General features: G+C 47.3%; 1 protein-coding gene across 10 annotated transcripts in view; it reads left to right on the forward strand.

The window, feature by feature from the left end:
* Positions 1 to 23,498, forward strand: part of Atp2b3 (ATPase plasma membrane Ca2+ transporting 3) — a 70,647-nt gene that overhangs the window by 41,149 nt on the left and 6,000 nt on the right. For 2 of the 10 annotated variants that reach the window (XM_087599271.1, XM_087599272.1), the window contains 10 exons: positions 2,016 to 2,195; positions 2,318 to 2,405; positions 2,809 to 2,915; positions 3,976 to 4,167; positions 6,476 to 6,689; positions 6,970 to 7,181; positions 8,382 to 8,489; positions 10,845 to 11,027; positions 15,316 to 15,383; positions 15,694 to 15,936. In XM_087599271.1, the coding sequence (XP_087455397.1) occupies positions 2,016 to 2,195; positions 2,318 to 2,405; positions 2,809 to 2,915; positions 3,976 to 4,167; positions 6,476 to 6,689; positions 6,970 to 7,181; positions 8,382 to 8,489; positions 10,845 to 11,027; positions 15,316 to 15,363 (1,332 nt within the window). In that variant the 3' untranslated portion in view covers positions 15,364 to 15,383; positions 15,694 to 15,936. Of the gene's footprint in view, positions 1 to 2,015; positions 2,196 to 2,317; positions 2,406 to 2,808; positions 2,916 to 3,975; positions 4,168 to 6,475; positions 6,690 to 6,969; positions 7,182 to 8,381; positions 8,490 to 10,844; positions 11,028 to 13,837; positions 14,046 to 15,315; positions 15,384 to 15,693; positions 15,937 to 23,498 lie in introns of those variants that run through there. The other 8 variants (NM_001431573.1, NM_133288.3, NM_001431572.1 and 5 more) reach the window with 5 other exon arrangements.

Raw genomic sequence — 23,498 nt, forward strand, 5'->3', positions numbered from 1 at the left:
CCTGGAGCTTTGGCTATGACAGGGGATGAGAAGCTTTGTATACAGGATCACAAAGCAAAGGCATTTGGTTCTAAAGCAAATACTCCCTGAATCTAAAGAGTAGACATGGACCAATATCAGCAGAACATCCCTGTACTCAGTTGGGAATGGAGTGAGAAACACAGTGAGCACCAGAGGCCTAGGCTGGGCTGGCACCAGAGGCCCAGGACCAGCTGTGCAGTGATATTTTTGAAGATTTTCACCTCAGAAAATGTGAAACACAGACAAGTATTAAAAAAAGACACAACCAGGACCCAACCTCAGTGAGTACTTTGGGGAATCTGGGGTAGAAACTCAGGACAGGAAGATCCTATCTCAGTCTGGGTGATGACAGAGAGGTCCAGGGAACAAGGTCAGTTCCTTTGTGGCTTAAAGTGGTTGAGAGGGAATTTAGCCATAAAGTTACTGGGGAGACCTGACATCAAGTCCTGGTTCTGGGGCAAGCACAGGGGACCAGCAAAACCTCCATGGGTTTTAGTCAAATTTACTGGGCCCTGGAAAGTACATGATGGCCACCAGAGGGAGACAAAGAGCTATGTCCACAGAAAGTCCAACGGATGACTGGAGTTGACCTGGGACCTTCTACAGACCTCTACTTTCTGCTGTGCTGTGTGGGCCTTGACAAGGAGGCAACAGGCTGCTCAGCAAGGGAGAGTATCCTTTGGAGGAAGTGTTCCTACCACCCAGCTAGGAGACTGAGAGCTTGGAGACTGCTTATGTGGGTAGGCCTTGGAGACTGCTTATGTGGGTAGGGCTTGGAGTAGTGGCTGCACCTGGATTCTGGGACGAAGTTCTCTTTATGGAAGATCTTATGCAGCACTTAAGACCTTAAGAGAACAGGATGTGTCCTTGAGACTGAGCATAAGGAGACACCACATACACACACGTAAACACACACACACACACACACACACACACACACACACACACACACACACGGTGGGGGCAGTGAGTGAACTATCACAGCTAGACTCTACTCAAGGCATATCCTTCCCTGTCACCTGACAGTTCTGGCTTTGATTATTGAATCATTGTCAAAGTCTTAAGTAGAGGCTCCTGTGCTCTTGCTCACCACCCTCCACTTGCTTCCCCAAACTACTCTGTCCGTCTGTGTCCACCTTGCCTACTCTAGTCTCCATAGACCAAGGGAGTAGGCTAAATCTAGATACCTTCTACATTCTCTCCTCCTCAGCTTCAGCAGCCAGCCCACCACTGTTCACAGGGTACCCGCTAAAGAATTCAAAGATCTAGGCCTTGCCTCATTCAATTCTTTAAACTCCGAGCTGGCTCTCCTCCTTCCCAGTGTATATGCTATCCCATCTTGCCTGTTTTGTTCCTTCTGCATCCCCAGGGCCTGAAGAACCATACATATCATGTGTTTGAACAGTTTGGAAACTGTCCTTTCCATGTGCCCACTACTGGAATGTTAAAACCTGCAGGCTGTTCTTGTGGCTTCCCACCCTCTTGGCCTGTTTTGTGCTTTGTGCTTGGGGGTTCTCTTTCTTTCTCTTTAGGTCTAGAATACTATGCTATTTGAAAAAGAAATGCATGCATTGTAACCCCAAGTAATGTTCCACTTCCTCTAGTGAGTAGATTATGTAAAATCTACAGCTGAGACAAAGATTAATTCCTGAGGAAAATGGTTGAGTTATATACTGAAAAAAACCCCACAAAAACAAACTAGACAAGAGAGGGAAACATTCAGCATAGTTGGGTCTAAGTCACTGCTCATTCCTATGGCCAGGCACAGTGAAGGAGATGGAAGGAAACAGTTGGCTAGTGGGCTGGGAAGGGTACTTGTCCACAGTAGACCATCCCTTGAACTCCTTCACACCACACTGCAAGAACCCTGAACTACAACCATACGGTTTACTGTACTAACAGATTTGCTGGGACTTAGGATCCTGCAAATCTGTACCAAACACAAAATATGGACTTGTCTTGCCAGCCCCATCCATCACTCTTATATCTCCCAGGTCCCTGAAGCCATTCGAAAATGCCAGCGTGCTGGCATTACAGTCCGTATGGTAACTGGAGATAACATCAACACTGCCCGGGCTATTGCAGCTAAGTGTGGCATCATCCAGCCAGGGGAGGATTTCCTGTGCCTGGAGGGGAAGGAATTCAACAGAAGGATTCGAAATGAGAAAGGCGAGGTAGCTCCCTGCATCTCTGTCCTGAACTTTTGCTTTCCCCATCCCTCTTCTATCTTCCCAGCCTTCCCAGCCACAGTGCCTGTTTGCAGTCTAGACTCTGATGTCTCTTTTATTTCCTCCAGATAGAACAGGAGAGGCTGGACAAGGTGTGGCCCAAGCTTCGGGTGCTTGCCCGGTCATCTCCCACTGATAAACATACTCTGGTCAAAGGTAACCAACTTCATTCACCCTGTTCAACATTTGGCTGCATCTGAAATCCCTGCATGTTGTCACTTGTTCTTAGTTCTTGAGTGGAAGAGCTTAGAAACCAATGACTAGAAAACTTGCAACTAAGAATGGCTCATAGAGGCTGCCCCTCATTGGGACAAATGGGGAAACTGAGGCCTGGAACAGGGAGACAATCATCTAATTCACACAGTGTTGGACATTACTTTCTATCAAATCATGCTGGTCTGTTTTACTGAGCAAAATACCTTGGTGGAAATAAGGAGATGAAGCTATCACATTAAAACCAAAAGCCTTGATCCCATAAGTAACCTGCAACATCAGAAGCAACCCGTTCCAACCTCTGGCACATAGCTTGAGCCTTACCCTGACTTACTCTGTGTTCCAGGCATAATTGACAGCACAACCGGTGAGCAGCGGCAGGTGGTGGCTGTGACCGGGGATGGCACCAATGATGGACCAGCCCTCAAAAAGGCAGATGTGGGCTTCGCCATGGTAAGCTACTTGGTGCCAAACCAGTTCATCACACACACAGATGAAATACTGTCTCCTGGACTTAAGTTTGCACCAGAAAGTGGAGAGCCAGTGTCAGGGCAGGTGACAGAATGCTAGAAGTTTCCTTCTCTCATATCTTGACCACTTGGGGCTGTATGGGATCTGACCATTAACAAATTTGTATGTGATTTGTTTAAAGATATTTGGTGTGAATACACTAGAGGTGATAGTGGAACCCAACTGTACCACTGAAGAAAGGGAGGAACAATGAACAGTGGCTTGTCAACAGTGACATCTGTCCACAATCACCTATTCTCAGTCCATTCCAAGTAACTTCTGGCCCTAAGAATGATGAGCAGAGACCACAGTGGGTTCTTTCTCTGGTTTTTCTCCTTCTGTTTATATAGATCTAGCTCTTCTCAGTGAGGAGGGTAGCCTTTTCGGCACTGCCCACATGATGAACCATATCCCCAACACATAGTAGGCAGTAGCCTGGTGTCACCTTTCCCAACTCTAGCAGAAATGAGGACCTTTTACTCAATCCACATTTGGTGCAGTTGTGGGGTGGGATAGAACAGTGTTCCTGGACCTCACAACTGGGAGGAGAGAACAGGTTGAGCTTCCCAGGGTGGCTGGTGCCATAGGACAGGACCAAGATGGGGTAAGTAAGGGCTACACAGATTTGATATCGATTGTTGTGCCCAAGCTTGTGTGGTGGAGAAGCAAGACTCTGCTATGTAGCCAAATGATGGGTCCTCTACCTATATGACCCACATTTTTCAGAGCTTCACCAAATAGCCAGAGAAACAGCTGGCAAGTAGCCACCCAACAGCAGCTAGGCTTGGTGGAAGGCTCCATGGATGTCCATGTTGTTAGCATCTGTGTGGTTTAGTAGCAAAGGCCCCCTCAGAGCCACAGGTGATAAAATGCAGTTTGGAGCACAGGATGTTAGATTAAAACAAGTGCTATTTAACTAGAGAAAGACATGAAATGACCCTAGGTGGGCTGGGTGGCCAAAAGGAGACTGAGAAATAGGCACTGTGCTTGTGTCATCCCCCAGGGCATCGCAGGCACTGATGTGGCCAAGGAGGCCTCTGACATCATTCTGACTGATGACAACTTCACCAGCATTGTCAAGGCGGTCATGTGGGGCCGCAATGTCTATGACAGCATTTCCAAGTTCCTGCAGTTTCAGTTGACAGTCAATGTGGTAGCTGTGATCGTGGCCTTCACGGGTGCCTGCATTACTCAGGTGGGTACCAGGAGTTTCTAAGGGAAGTAGTGTGGACTAAATAGGGCCATATTGAGAACAAGTGTTTTCTTTGCTGCAGATTCTTTTAATTGAAATCAAACTCACAAACCAAAAATCTTATCTGTTCATAGTAACCAGTTAGTAAACTTTTTAGTATATTCACAATGTCATACAATCACCACTACCATCTAGTTCCATAATATGTTTACCCATCCCAAAGGAAACCTTTCACCCACTAGCAGTCATCCTGCATCCCCCTCTAAGCCCCTGATAACTGCCACTTTTTTCTATCTCTATTTGTTTGCCTCTATAGACATTTTGTATCAGTGGAATAAAATGGCATATAGCCTTTGGGTTTTTGTTGTTGTTTTTGTAAAGGGCTACAGAGCACATGTGGAGGCTAGAGGACAACTTGCATGAGTAAGTTCTCTCTTTCTACCCTGTTGGTTCCAGGGAATTGAACTCAGGCCATATGTTTGCACCTTTATCCACTGTGTCAGTTTGCTGGTTCCACATGAAGCCTTTGCACCCAGCATTTCATTCAGAATGTTTTCAGGAGTAATCCATCCAGGGATTTATTCATTTTCATAGCTGCACAATAGTCCAGCAGGCCTCATTTTGTTTGTCATTAGTCCACTGACCAACCTTTGGCCCACTTCCACTTTATTAAGAACACTCATGTCCAAGTTTCAGTGAGCATATGTCTTCCACTCTCTTGGATCCAGATTTGTGAGTAAAATGGCTGAGTCACAGAGGATCTCCAGATTTCCCCTTTCTCTTTCTTTTTCTTTTTTCTTTCTTTCTTTTTTGGGATTTTTTTTTTGCTTTGTTTTTGTTGTTGTTGTTGCTGGGGATTTTTTTGTTGTTTTTTGTTTTGTGTTGTTTTGTTTTGTTTTTTCTGAAACAGGGTTTCTCTTTGTACTGAGTTCAGTGGTCTGAGTTCAATTCCCTGGGATCTATCAGGTAGAGAGAACTTACTCATGCAAGTTGTCCTCTGGCCTCCACAGGCCTGCATGTCCTACAACTCACTGTGTAGACCAGGCTGGCCTGGAACTCACAGAGATTCACCACTACCTGGCCAGATTTCCCCTTTTTCAATGATTTCATCCTCCCCATTGGCTGGAGGCAAGAATTTACTGCTTTCTTGTTAGAGATGGTTGACTTTATTGTTACCAAGTACTTAACTGTTTTTGCTGATTAGCTTGGCCCTTTCAAGGATGTGTGTGTGTGTGTGCACCCATGCACATGCACAAATGTGTACACATGAGTCTCTGGGTTAGCAAGGTGTGGATACACATGCATTCATGTTCATGTAGAGGTGAAAATTCAATCTCTGGTGTTCTTGGAAACTGTCTACTTTTTTTTGAGAGACAGCCCTTTAATAAGACCCCAGTCTCACTGATTAGGAGAAGCTAGCAGGGTAGCAAGTTTTAGGGATCTTCACATCTTCATCTCCCCATCCCTGAGATTACAAATTCACACCAGTGTGCCAAGCTTATTACATAGGCTCTAGAGGTTGAGCTTAGTTTTTCATGCTTGTAAGGCAAGCACTTTGCTAACTGAGCTAACTCCCTAGCCCTTCAAGGACTTTTTTCTTGATATCTAAGTCATGTATGAATAACATCAAAATAACCATGCTAACCATTTGAAAGTACAGAATTGTATGGCTTGGTATATCCAGTGTTGTACAACCATCACCTTTATTTACTCTCAGAATATTCTCATGATCCCCAGAGGAAACCTCACACCCATTAGCAGCCACTTCCCATTGCCTCACCAGCCTTGGAATGCTCATCTGCTCTCTGTCTGTGAACTTCTCAGCTCATTTTATTTCATTGACTCCATCTATGGTCTTGTACATCTGGCCCCTGTGACGCTGATTTTTAAAGAGACACTCATTGGGGATGACAAGAAAGCAGGTTGGGGTCAACATTTCTGCCTCTTCCTGCCCTGTGAGGTGAGAGACTTTGGTTTCAAAGGCTGTTACTCAGCAGTCTTTGCAGGGCTGACTTGAAAGCCTTAAATACTAAGTTGGGACTTTGTGGTTCCTGCAAAGGCCACACCTTTGAGATCACTGCCACTAGACAAGAAGAGAGGGAGGTAGGTGGGAATCAGAAAGCCCAGTGGAGAACTTCTGCCAACCTGAGAAAACTTGTGTGACAGGCTTCTGGGAACGAACTTCTCATGAAATTGGCAAAGCTGAGCATCTCCTCAGTAGTGGCAGGCTACCTATCTTACCACCCCAAGGTTCTCTCTGTGTGGGCTTGCATGGCTAACCCTCAGAAGGGTAACTGCCCCCTCTCTGCAGGACTCTCCTCTCAAAGCTGTGCAGATGTTGTGGGTGAACTTGATCATGGACACATTTGCCTCACTTGCCCTGGCAACGGAACCCCCAACTGAGTCACTGCTGCTGCGGAAGCCATATGGCCGGGACAAGCCTCTCATCTCACGCACCATGATGAAGAACATCCTTGGACATGCTGTTTACCAGCTTACCATCATCTTTACTCTGCTATTTGTTGGTAAATTGGACCTTTGGCACACATTTCAGCTCATATAGGAGGCTTTCAGGACACTGTTGCTGTGGCCTCATGTTTAGACCCGGTCTGTATCTTCAGTCTGACACAGGGTGGGGTACAGCACTTATAGACTGAAAAGAACAGGCCTGCTCTATAGGTCCATATCTCCCTGCTATCCTTCACAATGTGCCCTACTGTTCATCTTTGGGGCAGATGTTAGGAGGGTGGCCACTGGTGTGGGGAGAGCCTCCCTCCTTATCCACTGCCTCTCTCTTCATTTTAGGAGAGCTTTTCTTTGACATTGACAGTGGAAGGAATGCACCTCTGCACTCGCCGCCCTCAGAGCACTACACCATCATCTTCAACACATTTGTCATGATGCAGCTTTTCAATGAGATCAATGCTCGAAAGATCCATGGTGAGAGGAATGTCTTTGATGGCATCTTCAGCAACCCCATCTTCTGTACCATTGTCCTGGGCACCTTTGGAATTCAGGTAGGACATGAAAAAGTAGGGGAAGTTATATTGGCCTCCTTGTCCCTGAATCTCTTTTGCATTTTAGAATAGTGGCTCTTAATCTTCCAAACATTGCTGGGCCTCATTTTGATCTAAACTACTAGCTTCCAGAAAGCTATGGAAGGCCTTTATCCTCCCATCCCACTCACATGGCTGCTAAAAATATCATTCCCTGGCTGTCTCTGGTTCAACCATCCACATTTCTAGCACCTAATTACTTGGTGTTCCATAACTATGGAAGATTATTTTGGAAATGCTTGCTGTACACATGGTTGACATACTAAACCGGTAGGCCAGCTCAACTTCCCAGGAGGGGCTGAATGCTCTAAAAGTGTAGTGTCTTCAAACAAAACTTCAGATATAGTAAGTGTCAAAACTCAGGGAATGGCATCATACAAATGCACTTCACTCTTCACAGATCCCAAGAAGAAGGGCATGTCATATCTTGTGGCCATTTCCAAGTGCCAGTAAGGAATCTGTGACAGGGGAATTTTTCCATGGTTTCCAGGACCAGATGAGTGAGAGAGTCAACAGACTTCATCTTGGCTAGCATAAAATCGTGTCATCCCACCACAGAGTATAGACAGGCCCTTGTTGCCTAGAACCTGGCCCTGAGATGGTTGGGTTATACACTATGAATTGGTTGGTTAGTATTTGAAAATCTTGCCTTTAGGTGTAGGACTCGCCCTGAAGTAGACAGGAAGGAAGGTTTCGGAAGGCTAAGACAAGGTGACCTCCCATAGTAAAGGGTCATGCAGAGGAGGCATATGAAAACAGCCGTGCAGAAGCTGGAAAGATGGTCTAGACAGTTGGATCTCATCTGGAGACTACAGGCAGAGAGAAGGTGGTTGTGAGTGTCAGCATGTGAAGCTACTTGCTGATCCACCCTGGTACTCTTGGCCCTGTAGACAGCTAGTCTGTAGAGCCATCTTTACACATTTGCTGAGGGAGAAAAGAAGGGAACAAGCTAAAAAAGAAAGCTAAGATATTTCCCAGAATTTGTCCAGTCCACCAAGAGGTAGGAAGTCAACAAATCCTTGACTAAGGCCAGGCTAGTCTGGCTCCTGGGAGACAAAGTCAATCTGGAAAGTAAGGTTTATAGAAGTCTGGGCAGGACAGAGAGAGAACAGGAACTATCTTGACTGCTACTCTGTCTACCACTTTCTATTTTTCCCCTAGATTGTCATTGTCCAATTTGGAGGGAAGCCCTTCAGCTGTTCCCCACTGTCCACAGAACAGTGGCTCTGGTGTCTTTTTGTTGGTGTTGGGGAGCTGGTCTGGGGACAGGTGAGTGTCATCAACTTTCTCACCAGGCCTTCCTTCTGGTTGCTTCTCTTGATGGCCCTCAGAGTAAGTAAGAAGCCAGGCATCCTGTTTCACCTATGCCTCCCATTATCCCAATTCCCTGTCTCACAGTCTTGGAGCCTGTTACCAGGAAAGTGTGTGTGTGGTATGTGCTCAGGATCAGGCTCAGGCCTATGACATACTATAACCTGAGGGCAAGGTCACAAGTGACAACTTCAGGAATGAGAGCATAGAGTTGAAATGTCACATTGTCCTGTAAAATCATCCACAGCTTCCTTTCTCATGGTAGAAACAAAAACCAACCTCCCTAAACCTGGATATTTGGAATTCACAAGTGGGTTTATTAAAACTAAGTACCTTCAGCCACAGAAAAGAAAATAATCAGCAGGATGACAGGGACTACAGTGTACCTGGGTATAGAACACTTGCTTTAGTTTTCATAAACTCCTGGAATCCATCCCTAGCAGTATAACAAACAAGATAGAAGGAAGGGCAGGCCTGTGGTGCTTGGAATGTCCCAGTCTATTTGAAGTTAGACAATACCCTACTATAAAATCTGCAGGTCAAGGAGATCTTGAGAGAAATGAGGAGGTGTTTTGACTTAGTGGAAAGTGCAGAACAATACTTTCAGACCCGAAAGCAGCAGCTACCCCCAAAGGAGCAGTGTTTAGCACCCAGTGATGAGACTAGGAAGCAACACTTGTTGCAGCCAGTACAATCCCAGGCCCCAAGTCAGCCCCCATCCATGGTGCACAATAGACCTCTGAAAGCATTTTCTCCAGAGTTCAGGAACACTGCTATGGGAAACCATGTCCAGGACTTATTTCTCTTTGGGTCTTGATCAGCTCAGGCTGCCACAGCAAACTACTAGAGACTGACAGTCTCTAGTTACACTGAAGGCATTTATTTTCTCTCTTCAAGTCTAATATCAAGGGCAGTCAGTTCAGCATCTGGTAAGGGTCCCTTCATGGTTTCTAGGCAGCTACTTTCACACTATGTGCTCCTACAAAGTTCTCTAGTATCGCCTCTCATAAGGGCACAAATCTGATGGTATCAAGGACCCAACCTAATGACTTTATTTAACCTCTATTATCTGCCTCTTCCAAATACTTCTGAACTGATGGTTAGGATTCACCATTAGGGCAGAAGTAGGTACTGTTTAGGTTATAACACTATGAGTTTTGTTTCTTTATTCATTGATATGTGTCCCCTACCAAACTGACCATGGGGACCCCCTTTGGCACTGGTAGAAGCTAGCCTCTGCTGATGGGACCCCTAGCATTAACCACTGGAATTCACGCAGGTTCTCCATCTCATTTTCAAGAAATCTCTTATCACTGCACCTCCCATCCTTTTTCACTTAGGCCTAACAGACCAATGTCATCCCTTCATGTTTTATAGCCTAAACTCCACATAACTCTACCTTGCCCTGCACATGCCAGCCTCTAGTTAACCTCTCAGCTCCCTGATGTGTTAGCTGCTGTAGTTCTCCCCATGGGCACATGCTGCCTGCCTATAGCTTAGCCACCCATGGTATTTTTAATTATAAAAATAATATACATTCAAAGTATATAAATAAATAAAAAAGGAATCTCTGTGAAGAACCTTAAAGCCACTCCTGGCATGCTGACAGGAATATAAGAGGAACAGATGACCTACCATCATGTACCCAGATAGTAAAATGCACATCTCAGCCTTCCCCTCATTTCTCCTACCCTTCCCAGGTGTCTCTCTCCTAGTCACCTCTTCCTCCCTGGCAGCCCCTGATCACAAACCCTTTTCTAGATCCTTTTTTTCCAGGAAATTCCATGCATAAACTTCTGGGGGTGCTCAATCTCAGAGAACAGGGAATTTAGCTTTTCTTCCAGCAGCCATGAAGGCCAGTAAATATGGAGTGCTATCATCTAGGGAGCTCATTTGACTCCTGAGGTCAATCACATGGGTGTGTAGTACTCAGATGGCTGGCCTCAGTATCCATCCCCTCTGTGTCCCATAAGGAATACATATATTAGCAGGTGACCCAAGGCCCCAACTGGGCTCCACTCTTCTCAGGAAGGGTGCCTCAGCTACTTCAAGATCCTTCACAGAAGTGGCCAAAGGCCAGCACTGTTTTTTATCACATGTTACTCTATACATGGGCTTTTTCTGCTCCCCAAGCCTGGATGAGGCTTAGTTTAGCAGAGTCTGCCATGTGGAAGGGGGCAGTTTAGAGTCTGCTAAGCCTAGGATGTGAGCCATATCTCTGAGAGACGGGCCCTCTGGTTTTTTTCCTGGCCACAGTAGAGCCTACTCTCATGGCCACCTCTGTTTGCTGCTCTCTGACTGTGGCTTTCCCAGGTCATTGCCACTATCCCCACCAGCCAGCTCAAGTGCCTGAAGGAAGCAGGGCATGGGCCTGGGAAGGATGAGATGACTGATGAAGAGTTGGCGGAAGGGGAAGAAGAAATTGACCATGCTGAGCGAGAGCTCCGCAGAGGCCAGATCCTCTGGTTTCGGGGCCTCAACCGGATCCAGACACAGGTAAGCTACTCTTCCATGTGTCTCCATTTTGCTGCCTTAGAAAGCAGACAAGAAGCAGAAACCTAGTAGACAGACCCCAAAGTCAACAGGGAATTCCCTGGATCTGTTCCCAAAGTATACAGGGGCAGTGGCTATTTCCCCTCTTACCACATATAGAGATGCTTACCACTAGCTGGTCACTTAGATTACCTCCCCCTGACACCTCCCCTAGTGCCCAAGTATCTTCTCTCATAGCTAGATAAGAACAGGTGCTAGCAGCTAGTGGCTCTCTCAGAAGCACACACCAGCACTACCTACTTTTCTTGGCAAGGGCTGCTCAGATAATAGGCAAGTTGCATTTGGGTGTGTGGGATGAAAATGGCAACTTCAAGTAGCCTTAGGCTAGCTCTCATTCACTATAGTCTGCTGTAATTATGGTGCAAGAGCCTCTGTAGGTAGTGGACTCTGCCACTAAGTTGGTCCAAATCTCCACAGGCTGGCCTGGTTAAGACCAAAGCCATGAGCTATAGTTCCCAGAAACTTCAGACAGCCAATATGAGGTGGTAGTAATGAAGGCTTCAAAAGAAAAAAAACCCATGTGCCAGACTACCCTGCTCTCTGCCCAAGTCCCTTCTTGCCCAGCTTTCTCTCTATAAGATCCCATATGTGCTGCCTGTTTTCATCTTCCCTCACACCCTCTCATGATTATACCAGCCACAGCTCCCATGAATGGCTCTCACCACTGTCTGCAAGGCCTTCTTTCACTCCATGCTTCCCAGTTGCCCTCTGAAAGAGTTGCTGGCCCTGCTCATCCTGACAGCTTGATGTTCCCTCTGAGTTTTCCATCTTCTCTCTGTCTTTCTTTTCCTGGTATCTCCCCCTCCCACTCCACTCCTGCTCCTTCATGCTGAAAATGCCTGGGAGAGCCTGCTAGGGAACTGGCTGAGCCCAAACATCCCACCAGGCCACTGGCCTCCACATACTTCAGCCTCCTGGACTGGCCTTTGCCCTAGACAATTCCCCATGGCCTAGCGGGTATCCTCTAGAAGACCTTGGCACTTTTACTAATCCAAGGCCTGGGCTACCTTCTCTCTGATGCCTTGCTATCTCTGCTATAGGTGCAATCACTTTTCCTCTCTGGAAACTTGGAGGCTAAAGCAGAATTACCTGGGTAGATTCTCCTGGGGAGTCTGGCAAGTCACTGGAGCAGGACTTGATTTCACCCCCCTCCCCATGTATTCTTCTAGCTGTTTGGCAACATATGGCATAGGACTCACACCCAAGCCGCTCTTAGGGCTCCAAGGTACACACAGATACTCCAGTACAACCCCTATGATCTAATGGCATCCATTCTGAGGATGCCTCTCTTCCCCCTTCTAGGCTCTGCAGGTATGACTGCCACTGGCAGGGCACTGTGATCACTCCTTGCCTCCCATCTGTTCTTGTTCATCTCTACCCTTCTGACACCACCCTGGGGCCTGTGGAGCTTGTCCCCATTATTCCCAGGATGAAGTTTCAGCTTCTTACTGTGGCCTTCAAGCTCCAACTTCTTGGCATCACCTCTATTCCTCTCTATATCCATGACTCTGTGCTGCTTTTCCAAATGTACACCCTGCCTACCCATACTGCTGTGCCTCCCTGCTTGTTGCTGTGTGCCCTCTGGGCTCTCTCTCAATGCTATAAAAGCCTATTTAAAGGTTTCCAAGTCTATGACTCCTTCCCACACAGTACCCCCTCCTACCACCATGGACCATCTGTACAACTGAGGCCAGGGCAGTGAACCAGAATTCCTTGGGGAACTTATAGAGTGGAATCCTTCAGGACTGGGTGAGATAGAACTAAAGAAGTCCAAGTTGAAGACATTGCTCAAGGATCAAGCATCTTGAGAACCTACTCCAGTATGTCCAGGGAGGGATATACTGGGCCCACATCTGAGCCATGTTACATTAGCTAGAGTTCAGATGAAGCCTGGAAAACAGGGAACAGTCATTAGATCTCTAGCCTGAGCCTCCTCTTCCCATTGGGTAAGCCAGTACCTCCTGCCCAGTGCCCAGGACAGGCATGGGTACAGCATAGGTAGCTTTGATTCCTATAATAAATATTTACTCACTAGCATAAATGTATAGTAATTGTCAAGAAAAAGCCCTCATATCTTCCCAATGTGCTTGTAGCCACCTAAGTATGCCTTCCAGGAGACTGTGAGTGTGACCACTCCCAGCACCCACCTCCTGATATGATTCAGGGCAGATCTTATCTGTCATGTTCCAGATCTGGTGCAAAGCCCAGCCCATGAAAACAGTACAGCAATGATTCCACACCATATCAGCCTCTTTTACTTCTGTCCTGTAATACAAGATACAGTTAATATTTCTACCTGCTGAGACAGCAACCCCATTCCAACCTAGAGAGTCAGTGATAGCTTAGCCACCCACATATACATGGTATCTTTGTTTGTGCCTGTAAGCAGAAGTGGAGTCTTGGTGTTCCATATCCTTCTGACTGTCCCCTGCCTGTGTAGATATTTTGTAAGCAAGGAGTTGGAACTCCAAAGAGAAAGAGAGTGGCCCAAAATCAGCCAGTAAGATCCAGGACTAGTACCAGTTCCTTAAGCACACTTCTTGGCCCACAGTAAAGCCACACTGATTCCTCCATGATCTCAACTCCCATGGCATTTCAAGGTGACTTTATCATGTCAGATTTACCATGCCTCTAAAGAATGCTGAACCAGTCACTTTTGGTTCAAGTTATTCTATTTGTTTTTTTTAAACTGCTTGGAAAAAAAACAGAACTAAAGCCTATGGAAGGCTCTTCAGGTTGTATGTATTTTCCAGGCAACTGGCCCCAGATTTCTGGATCTTGTGAACCACAAAATTGCTCCCCGGATTTCGGAGGCCTGTACAACATTTTCTGTTGCAAAGTAACTTGATGCCCACTTTCACCACTGTTCTATACTAATGTATCCATGCACCAAATGCTAGGGTGCTGTTCCATAATAAAAGAGAGTGCCTCAAACCTAGAACATGTAGCTTTTTGAATGTTCATGATGTGGTCTGTCTTTTTTGCATTCACCAATGACTGAGATTTGTTCCTGGCCAGTGATGGAACTGGCGGGGGTAGGGTGGTAATGGTGATATTTTCATAGATATTATTATCCCATGGGGAACATTACGAAAACCATAGAGGCTGATGCAAAACTGAGGCAGCAAAGTCAGGTGTTCTACCCCTTATCTTCTCTAAAGAGGCAACCCCATAACCTAGAATCTGCAACACCACTTCTTCAAACATCTTCCTCCCATGAGATAACCAACCATGTATACAACATATTCCTCCCAGATGCAGTCACATCCTCAAAGCCTTCTCTTGAGGAAAGGAGTGAGGAAGTAGGCTATACTGGGTGAAAAGCAGTTGAATGGAAGGATGACAGGTCTTTTCACAGTGGGTTCACAGTTGAAAGGCATTTTGTTTGGAGAAGGGTGTCAACAGTAAAGCTACCTCTTTTGGAGAAGCCCTGTCAGCAAGCCAGAGGAGACTGGTAGGCACCAACTTCCCACAGCAGGGCTTCCAGTGGACCAGGCTAGAAGAGTGCTTTGGACTCCGGAATACATGTTGGTTTGGCTGCTTTTATTATTCAGTGAACTCCATGGTATTTTCCAGATGTTGGATCCACCCTCAAAGATTCTCTCCCACTGAAGCCATTCTCTGAGAGAAGACTGCCAATGTGCCTTGCCTCTGGCCTCCCAGAGTCTAGGCATGTAGTCTCCCAATGTCACGACCCTGGTTGTGGTTGCTCAGCTGCAGTTCCTTCAGACCCACTTCCTGTATTTGCCACAGTATCAGAGTCAAAGACAGAGTCAGAAAACCCAAAGACAATGAATCAGGAGGCTTCTACCAGGACTTATTAGCAAGGCTCTCCCATGGGTCTTATCTTCTACATATGTACTTCCCTTTTTAGCTTTCTAGGAAGCTCAAAGAGTGGGTACAAGGCAAAAGACAGTTGTCCCTAAGGCCTCCCAGACTATATTCTTGAGGGCTATGGGAAGAGTTCTAACAAGATGAAACCTATGCTCTTGGAAGCCTCTCTTCTGCCTAAATCAATCTTCTGTTGAGGGTCCCCCTTAATTCAATATGCTGCAGAAATTTGGGTGGTTGTCAACGCTATAGCAATGGAGCAGGGCAGAGCAAGAGGCCCTCTACTAAAAGGACTGTGAACAAGGGCAGTGATTTCCTAGGGGTGTAGGCCAGATCTTCCAGCCCACAAACCACTGGGGAATGATTCCAATTTCTAATAAGAGCATATCATATCCCTCAGGTGTGTTGGGACGGAAAAAAAATGTTGAGAACTACCGAAGTAGGATAAGGAAGTATTGCCAAACACAGGTACTTACTGAGGAGTGGCTCTCGATGAGCGTATCATGAATGCAAGTGACCACAAAATGTTTGCAGTGTGTTCCCCACTGGTGACCCTTCCCTCTCACACTCCTAACTACTAACCATTTGCCCAGCAACACCTCTCTTGGTCATGGCTTTGTCAAAAGCACTATCAGCTTCCAGGGCTTGGGGCTGACCTAGCTGAGGCTTTGCTGGCCCATATGTCCCTAGTGTGGCCCCTGCCCTCACCCAGCCCCACCCTGTGTGGTAGCCTGGACCTCCGTGCAAGCCAACCTTTATCTCATTTTCTCTCCCACAGATGGAGGTAGTGAGTACCTTCAAGAGAAGCGGGTCATTTCAGGGTGCTGTGCGCCGGCGGTCTTCGGTCCTCAGCCAGCTCCATGACGTAACCAATCTTTCTACCCCTACTCACGTAACTCTCTCTGCCGCCAAGCCCACCAGCGCTGCTGGCAGTGAGTCTTGACTTCCCTTTTCTCTCATAAATGGCACCTGGGGGAAGATAAAGCCTCCCCGACTCTGCCTTCTCTTTTCCAGTCTTGCATTTCTGCTCACCGTGGCTTTTCTGTTCCTTCTTTACTGCCCTGTCCAGTCCTTCCCGCCAGATGGTGTCTCTCCAAAGCCATATTCTCTTATGAAATGACCCCACAGCACTGCCGGACCTTTCGTCCTTTGCTTTATTTGGATTTTGGTTTGCATTTAGTACCCCTGCTACCATTGGTTTTCTTTTCTTGAATTTGTCCGCATGTTCCCATAGTTCTTCATGAACTCAAGCTTCTTCCAGTGGTGTCTGGTGTCAGGCTGGGGACTTGCTCCATATTCTGGGGTGAAAGTCAGGAAAACTACCCTTCTGGGGTAAGCAAAGGCCCACAGTCTGGTATCATTTGCAGCAGAAGAATCCAGCCAATCTCCTTGAGGAAGAAAGTGACACCTCCCAGCATTCTCCTTGAGGTGGCTTCCAAAGGATGCCCCTGTCTCTAGTCCCCAGGTGGGCTCAGTGATGACCAAGAGTGACTCTCTGGAGCAGCTGGTGCTTGCCCTGTAGGCCCTGCCCTGAGCCAAGATCTGTTAGAGAAGCCCTGATAACAGGAGCTCAGAGGCAAGGCAGGTGCTGTTTTGTGTGTCCCCAAGCATCTTGCTCTTTCCAAACAGGCCTCAGTACTGGAGGATCTGATTTCAATCTTATGCAATCCTCTCTACTCCTTCCTCAGAGAAGTTCCCACCGAGCAATTCACATTTTGAAGAGAACCCTGGGGTTGGTCTGACTAGATAGAAGCTTCCATAATTGCATACATCTTTATACAAAGACAAAGAAGAGGCCACTAGACTGCTAAATTTGTCACCCTGTGGTGCCCCCCAACAGGAGAAAGTGGAGGAAACCACGTGGAGGTGGAGTTGGGGGTGGGCCTTGTACTCCGGTTACCTGCTTTTGGTAACAAAGTCAGGAGGTTTCAAAAAGTGAACAGTAAACTTTCGAGTATGAGTCCAGGGCCCCTGCTGGGATAGTTCAATGCTAAGTCTTTCCTTCCAGTGAGTCCCCTGCAGCTCCCTTCGGAACATGCCACTCCCACGCAGACGGAAGGCCTTAACTACTTCACGTTTTTCCCATCACAGACTCTTCGAGATTCTTTTTGCTTGGTTTCTTTCTGTTCTTTTCTTTCTTTTCTTTATTTTTTTAGGATCTGATGAGAGGTGCCCTCCTCTTCCTTACGCTCTTCTTTTGGGCCACTCTGCCTTTTAAGGGAAAGGATAAGGGCCCCTCAAGAATAGCACAGATGTATGTGCACATACATCCCTTCTCCAAACCACATGTACCAACAGCTTGTACACCCCGTGGGCCACAGATATGGTCTGGGACATGTACTGTTGGTCTGGAAAGCAGCCAATGCTCCCAGCATACCCAAATGGGACCAAGAAGGATCTCAGGGCTACTTTACCCAGAGAGGCCAGCAGGATGCTATACCAAGTCAGTTAAGGATTGACTGGCTCCCAGCACACCTTGGCCGTGCCCAGGTGTACAGCAACAGCGTCCTTCCTCTGAACAATATAAAGAGTGGGTGTAGGATACACAATTGTGCCTGACCCCTTTTCTCCCCACTGACTTCCAACACATTTTTTAGTGTTACCTTTCCACACCTCCCATCTGTCTGCCTGCCTGCCTACCTGCCTGTTTGTCCACCCATCTGTCTTCCTGTCCATGTATTGCCTCAGTTGGAGGGCAGTTTACAAGACTCTTCTATGTATGCCCCCAGACCTCTTCCACAGTGCTGGTCTTAGCCCTCACTGGAGCCTAACAGCCTCTGAGGGCCATCCTCACGTGTTTCCACTACCTGGATGAGGCCTACTGCATTTCTCACACTTCCTCTCTAAATATGGTCTTTATTTTCTTCCTTGGCCCATAGTACCTTGCTTCTCTCCCTTCTTCCTTCCATGGCCATCTGTTCCCTTCCTTCCCACCTTCGGATCCCAACAGTGCCTGGTAAGTACAGTAGGAGAGACACCACCCTCCTGCTGTTCATGAGTTATTCTAGAGGAACCTAAGCAGATGTGAGAGGTGGGTGGCAGGGTCTTCTGAGGAGGGGGCTGCTATGAAGGTACATGGGTCCTGTTGTCCCAACAATACAAGGTAGGCAGCCTAAAAAAGACTCACTGTGGAGGAAGATGCTGCTTGAATCACCTGCCAACCCCAAGACCCGCTTTGCTTCTGGAAGCCACTGGCCAAAATATATTGTTGCCACACAGCAGTTCCATCTAGAGTTCAAAACCTAATTTCTGAGTTCTGAGAGCTCTCACAAATTGCTGTACCCTCATAAACCAGGAGAAGACAGGTACCCACAAGGGCAAGGACCTATTTAGGATCCCATAGGCAGCTAGGCCTGGCAGAGTGGATACTAGCTTACCCTGCCTATCTTGGAACTCGTCAGAGGCTTAGAGCTGCTAGAAAGGAAAGCAGAGTGTAGGCCATGATTGAGCCCCCCTGGACTACAGCTGTTCTAGCCCCAGAGGTCACATGGTTTCCTAAGGAGAAGCATGGCCCCATATATGAGGAATTTTCCATCTTCTTTGTTTGCTTCAAGTCAGATTGCCTTTTACCCCTCAGAGTCCAGAGGACTGTGCCTGTGGCTCTTGGGCATTGGAGAAGCTTCCTCTTGAATGGCATTCCCACTAAGAACATCAGGCTCTCTAGGGAGAAAGGCCACTCATCCTGTGCATTTGAGGCCAGAGAACAGCTCCAAAGCTAGAGGGAGAAGGGGATCAGAATCCTTTGGGCTCAGTATGCTTTTCTCATCCTTTCTAACTCCCCATACTATGTACAAGCTCACTCTCTGTCTCTGTCTCTCTGTCTCTGTCTCTGTCTCTCTCTCCCTCCCTCTCTCTCCCTCCCTCTCTCTCCCTCCCTCTCTCCCTCTCCCTCCTTCCCTCCCTGTCCCTCCTTCCCTCCTACCCTTCCACCCTCCTTCCTCTTTCTCTCTCTATATCCTGCTGCTTCTGGACACAAGAGTCTCTCCACATCTCTACATGCCCCTTGCACAGACTAAGCTGGCCATGATCTCCTACCTCGGCCATTTTTCCTCCCTTCCCTTGCCTCAAGGCTGTTCCTGTCACAGACATTAGTCCTCTGTGTCCAGGACATATTGTTTTCCCCATCATGGCTGCTACCTCATTTCTTGTGACCTGGTCCATTTCCTGGAGGCCAGTCTGGATGGGTGGCTCAGGAAACAATAAGGCTGTGAAATTCTATTCCCTATGAGTGTTCATAATGCCCCTTCTCACCCCACCCACATAGTCACACACTAAGGCTGTAGGACTTCATTCTCCTAGTGATTATCAAGAACTTCAAAAGGGTAGCTAGAGAAGGGTTTATCAGTCATCCAGCTTTGCAAAGAAGCAGCAAATCCAGGGCACCATGTATCTCCCTCCTAATGGGAAACAAAAGGAGCATGATCTCTTTGGAAAGGCAAGCCTGGATCCTGGCACCACCAAAGCCTCTCTTCAGGCTTTAACACCTAAGAATTCTTTTGTGTCTCTTTCCCCTGGGAACACACAGACACACCCTGGCCCCTCTGCAGTCAAGCACCAAAGGCTATTATTCCCCCATCAAATCACTCTGGGGACCCCTTTCATTTCAACCAGCAGTGAAACCCAGCCCATCCTTCAGGCAACAGGAATGGGCCCTATACTCGAATGTTTACTGTCTCTGTAGTTTGAGATAAGATGCCTTCTGACTGACGCAGGCCAGCAAAGATTTGAGCACCATATTGCCAGAAGGGCTTCTTCCAGATTCTAATGAAGAATTTGGAAACCACCAGCCACAGCAGTTGCCTCATTTTAAAGTGATTTTGCAACACAAAAACCTTTCACCCATTGAGGGGAGGGAGCTAAACCCCATCAGGTGAGCCCCTGCAGCTTTGCCGGAGCCCGGGAAAGCGTGCTCATCATATTCCCACACATTGACAAGGAGCTGGCACTCGGTCTTAAGTTTGATCCATTCTCAAGCAGTTAATCAATGCTGAACCACATCACCCCACTTGGGTTTCTAGGGAGAGTATATTGGCAATCTTTTTGTTGTTGCTGTTTGACAGTGTGCACACTGGCTCCACACTAGGAAAGACATCAACCAATTCTGTAGTTGGGGCCCTGCCATACCCTTTCTGGATCTACAGGCTAAACCCCAGGGGAACAAGCTTCCAAGAAATTCCTAAACAAAATGCAACCCTGGTCTGAGGCCCTGCAGGTAGGTGGAGTGAGTACTGCCACATGGGCAGCAGCTTAGAGCTTGTGGAATTTATTCAAGCCCTCCCTGTCCTCACCCGTGCTGCAACTAACAACAGTAAGAAGCAACTTACCAAAGTAGTCAGCTTCTCCTCAGTTTCCACACTTACTGGGCCAGAATGCCAGGCACCTGACAGATCCCTATTCTCAAGAGGATTTTGAACTAAGGTTGGTAAAGAGAAGACAGGATCAGATAGAAACAGATGAGCCTTAGCAGAGCATGGGCAAGCCCACTAGGCCTACAGCCTCTGGCAGCCATGGCCAGGTTAAGGTTTTCTCTGGCCAAAGAATTTAGAAAGAAGAGAGGAGAAGGTGTCAGGCATTTTCTACTGTTGCTTTTGCCACTGTGCTTTAAGAAAAGCCTTTGCTTATTTTTTTTCTCTATCTCTCCTTTTTTATTTTCTTCCTTATTTTTTTTAAATTCTTTTTACGGATGAGCCTTCCCTCAAGACCCTCAATTAGTTTCTAGCTTCTACACTCTTGTTCAACCCTCCACCCACAGTCTACCCTCCACATGGAAACCTCCAAAACACACACACACACACACACACACACACACACACACACACACACACACACACTTGGAGGCTTAGGGAAGCACATGCATAGCCTAATAAGGCTTGAATCTCCCATCCCTCAGAGCATCCTTGATTCCTTTCTGCTGTTGCTTATGAACTGCAGCTCGGTCTGCAACATCTCCTCCAGTCGCATGCAAGGCTAGCAGCCTTTACCCTGCATGCCCTGCTGTCTAGGCCACATGGATATAAGACATTGTGACTTTTCTCTGGGCAGTAACTGGTGACCAGCAATGACTGTACATGGTCACAGGCCTCCTAGAAGTGAAAAGACCACTCAAAATGTTAGGGGTGCTATTCTAGGTTCCAGGATACTGAATGCAGACTCTCTGAGTCTGCAGTCTGGTGTGGAAAGAGAAAGGGTGGCTATGGTAGATGTGAGCGAACTTATGATGGATCCAGGGTTAGGGGGCTGTTGCTCACAGCTCAGCTGGGGTTGGGATTGGGAGCCTTAGGTGTTCAGACAGTTCCAGCTAACTGACCACAGCCAAGTAGGTAGCTTTGGAAGGGTGATGATACCATAGAAGACAGAGGCAAGGCTGGAACAGATATTTAATACTCACTCACCAAGTATCTGCTGAGTATGAACAGCTCACTGGATGTTGGAGACACCATTGAACTCTATAGAAAAAGTCCTTCTTGGGGTTAGTGGGTACTTTTCACTGAGAGGACACAGAAAAGAAAATAACTATGATTGGGTACTTTTGGTTGGGTGCTAGGGGACTACTGAAAAGGTAGGGAGGGAGCCCTGAGGCTCACTGAGGAAGAATCTTGATGACAGGACAGACAGACAAACAGACAATGTCAAGGGCCTGTGAGAGGAATATGTCAAGGAATAGAAGTAGTAAAAGAGATGGAATGAGAAAGGCCAAGACAGGCCCTTGGTTGGGGCTACAGGTCTTCTGTGGGAGATGAAGCTACTAATTCCCTGTATTGGTAGATGGTTTTATTGGAAAGGACTGACCAGCTGCTGTGTGACGGATAAACTGTGAGGTCCAGCACAGTAACAGGGACACTAGGTGGGAAAAGGCCCTGTGGCAGCCAGCTTAAGCCTGGTGTTGTGGCAGTTTTGGCGGATGGGTGTGAAGAGTGGGAGATTCTGGATGTCATTTGAAGGGAGGAAGTAGTGAGATAGCTGATACTGTATCAGAGAGTGAGATATGGCTCAGCCACCCACATCTGGAGTTGAAAGAGCAACTGGAAGACAGGTGCAATGGAAGCTATGTGTACACAGGAGCACTGAGGCTAAGGAAGCAGTCCCTGGATATTAGGGAAGGGTCAGGGTGAAAGTGGCTAGGAAGGAGCTCAGGGGAGGTTGAGGAAGGATCAAGTACTTTGCTTGGTTAAGAACTGAATGGCAAAAGATAGTGTCAGAAGTCTTCCTGGGACACTAGTCATGATGGGTTGCAGAAGTGAGGCAAAAGCTGAATGGAACTGTGGAACTGGGGTAGGAGCAAGCACATGAGGTTGGTGAGCCACAGCACCTCATTTGGCTGATAAGCAATTAGAGACACTCTCTTCCAGACCAACCTGATTCCCTTGTTTTTCCCAGAAGCCTCAGCCACACTCTAAGGTTTATCTTTCCTAGAGAAGTCTTTGATGTGAAATTGCCCTGCAAAGCTGGATCTGGTGGTGCATACCTGTCATTCCAGCACTGGGTAAGGGAGTGATACTGACACAGGAGGTCTGGAGTTTGAAACCAGCTTGGTCTGTATGCCGAGACCCTGACTCAAATAAACAAACAAAAAATTCTTTATGCTATAGGCAAATAGGCTATAAATTAAAGCTCCATGATTTACTATCCCCAATCACCACCCAGGCCAATTCTATCACTACAAGAATATTTGTAGTTGGGTCAGGAAGTAACAGGGTCTGACTCAGCAACAAGAAAGAGCCCGGGAACATCATCTGGCCACTATAGGGTCATCAGACCCTTAGTCAGAAGCTGTGTGTCAGCCACAGAGGCAGGATGGAGGCCCCAGGCAAACTTAGGTCATCAACCTTCACGAAGGACATGGAGACTGTAATGGAGGCAGGCAGGGATTCTGGTGAAATATTTCAGGGTTAGGCCCATAGGACAAACTGACAGTGAAGCGTGTAAAGAGGATGGGGTAGGAGTTAGTGAGGTGCCTCTGAAATCTGGCTGGAACCCTGGGCCCAGAGGGTCATGAAGGTGGTGAGGATGGGAGAGTGAGAGTTCCACTGGCCCTTCAAGGGAGGCACCTGGGAGCAGTAGGAAAGGGATGTGGAAAGGGGGCCTGGATGGATGTGGTACTCAAAGCATTGATGGCATCTGGGTAGTCAGATAGGCCTTAAGGTTTGTTGAAGGTCCTGGGGAAGAGTAGATGTAGAGAAGCTTTATGTGTAGAACAGTGAGAAATCCAGGCAGGAGGTTAAGGAGAGGCCAAGCTGTGGACTGGCTCAACTCATCCTTGGCTGTAGCGTAGCCAGAAACACCAAACTCCAGATCAGGAAGAAGGAATCCCAGGGTCTTGGAGATGCCTGCAGGCACCTATCACAAGGTCTGCCTTCCAGAACAGGTGTTTACTGCTTTGCCTGGATGGTACCTGTGCCCTCCAGCCTTCAGGTGGCTGAAAATGCCCAATCTTAAGATCAATAGCCCCAGTCTTCAATGCCTGCAAGAAAGAAGCTGGAGAGAAGAGCTGACTCATTCTCAGATGTTACCCTCAAGGTGACTCAAAATACTGGAGTGGATGGCCTTCTGAACCAGAGGCACTGAACTCATTCACACATGGCA

The sequence above is a fragment of the Rattus norvegicus genome, chromosome X, assembly GCF_021556685.1.
Source record: "Rattus norvegicus strain SHRSP/BbbUtx chromosome X, alternate assembly SHRSP_T2T, whole genome shotgun sequence".
Lineage (NCBI taxonomy): Eukaryota > Metazoa > Chordata > Mammalia > Rodentia > Muridae > Rattus > Rattus norvegicus.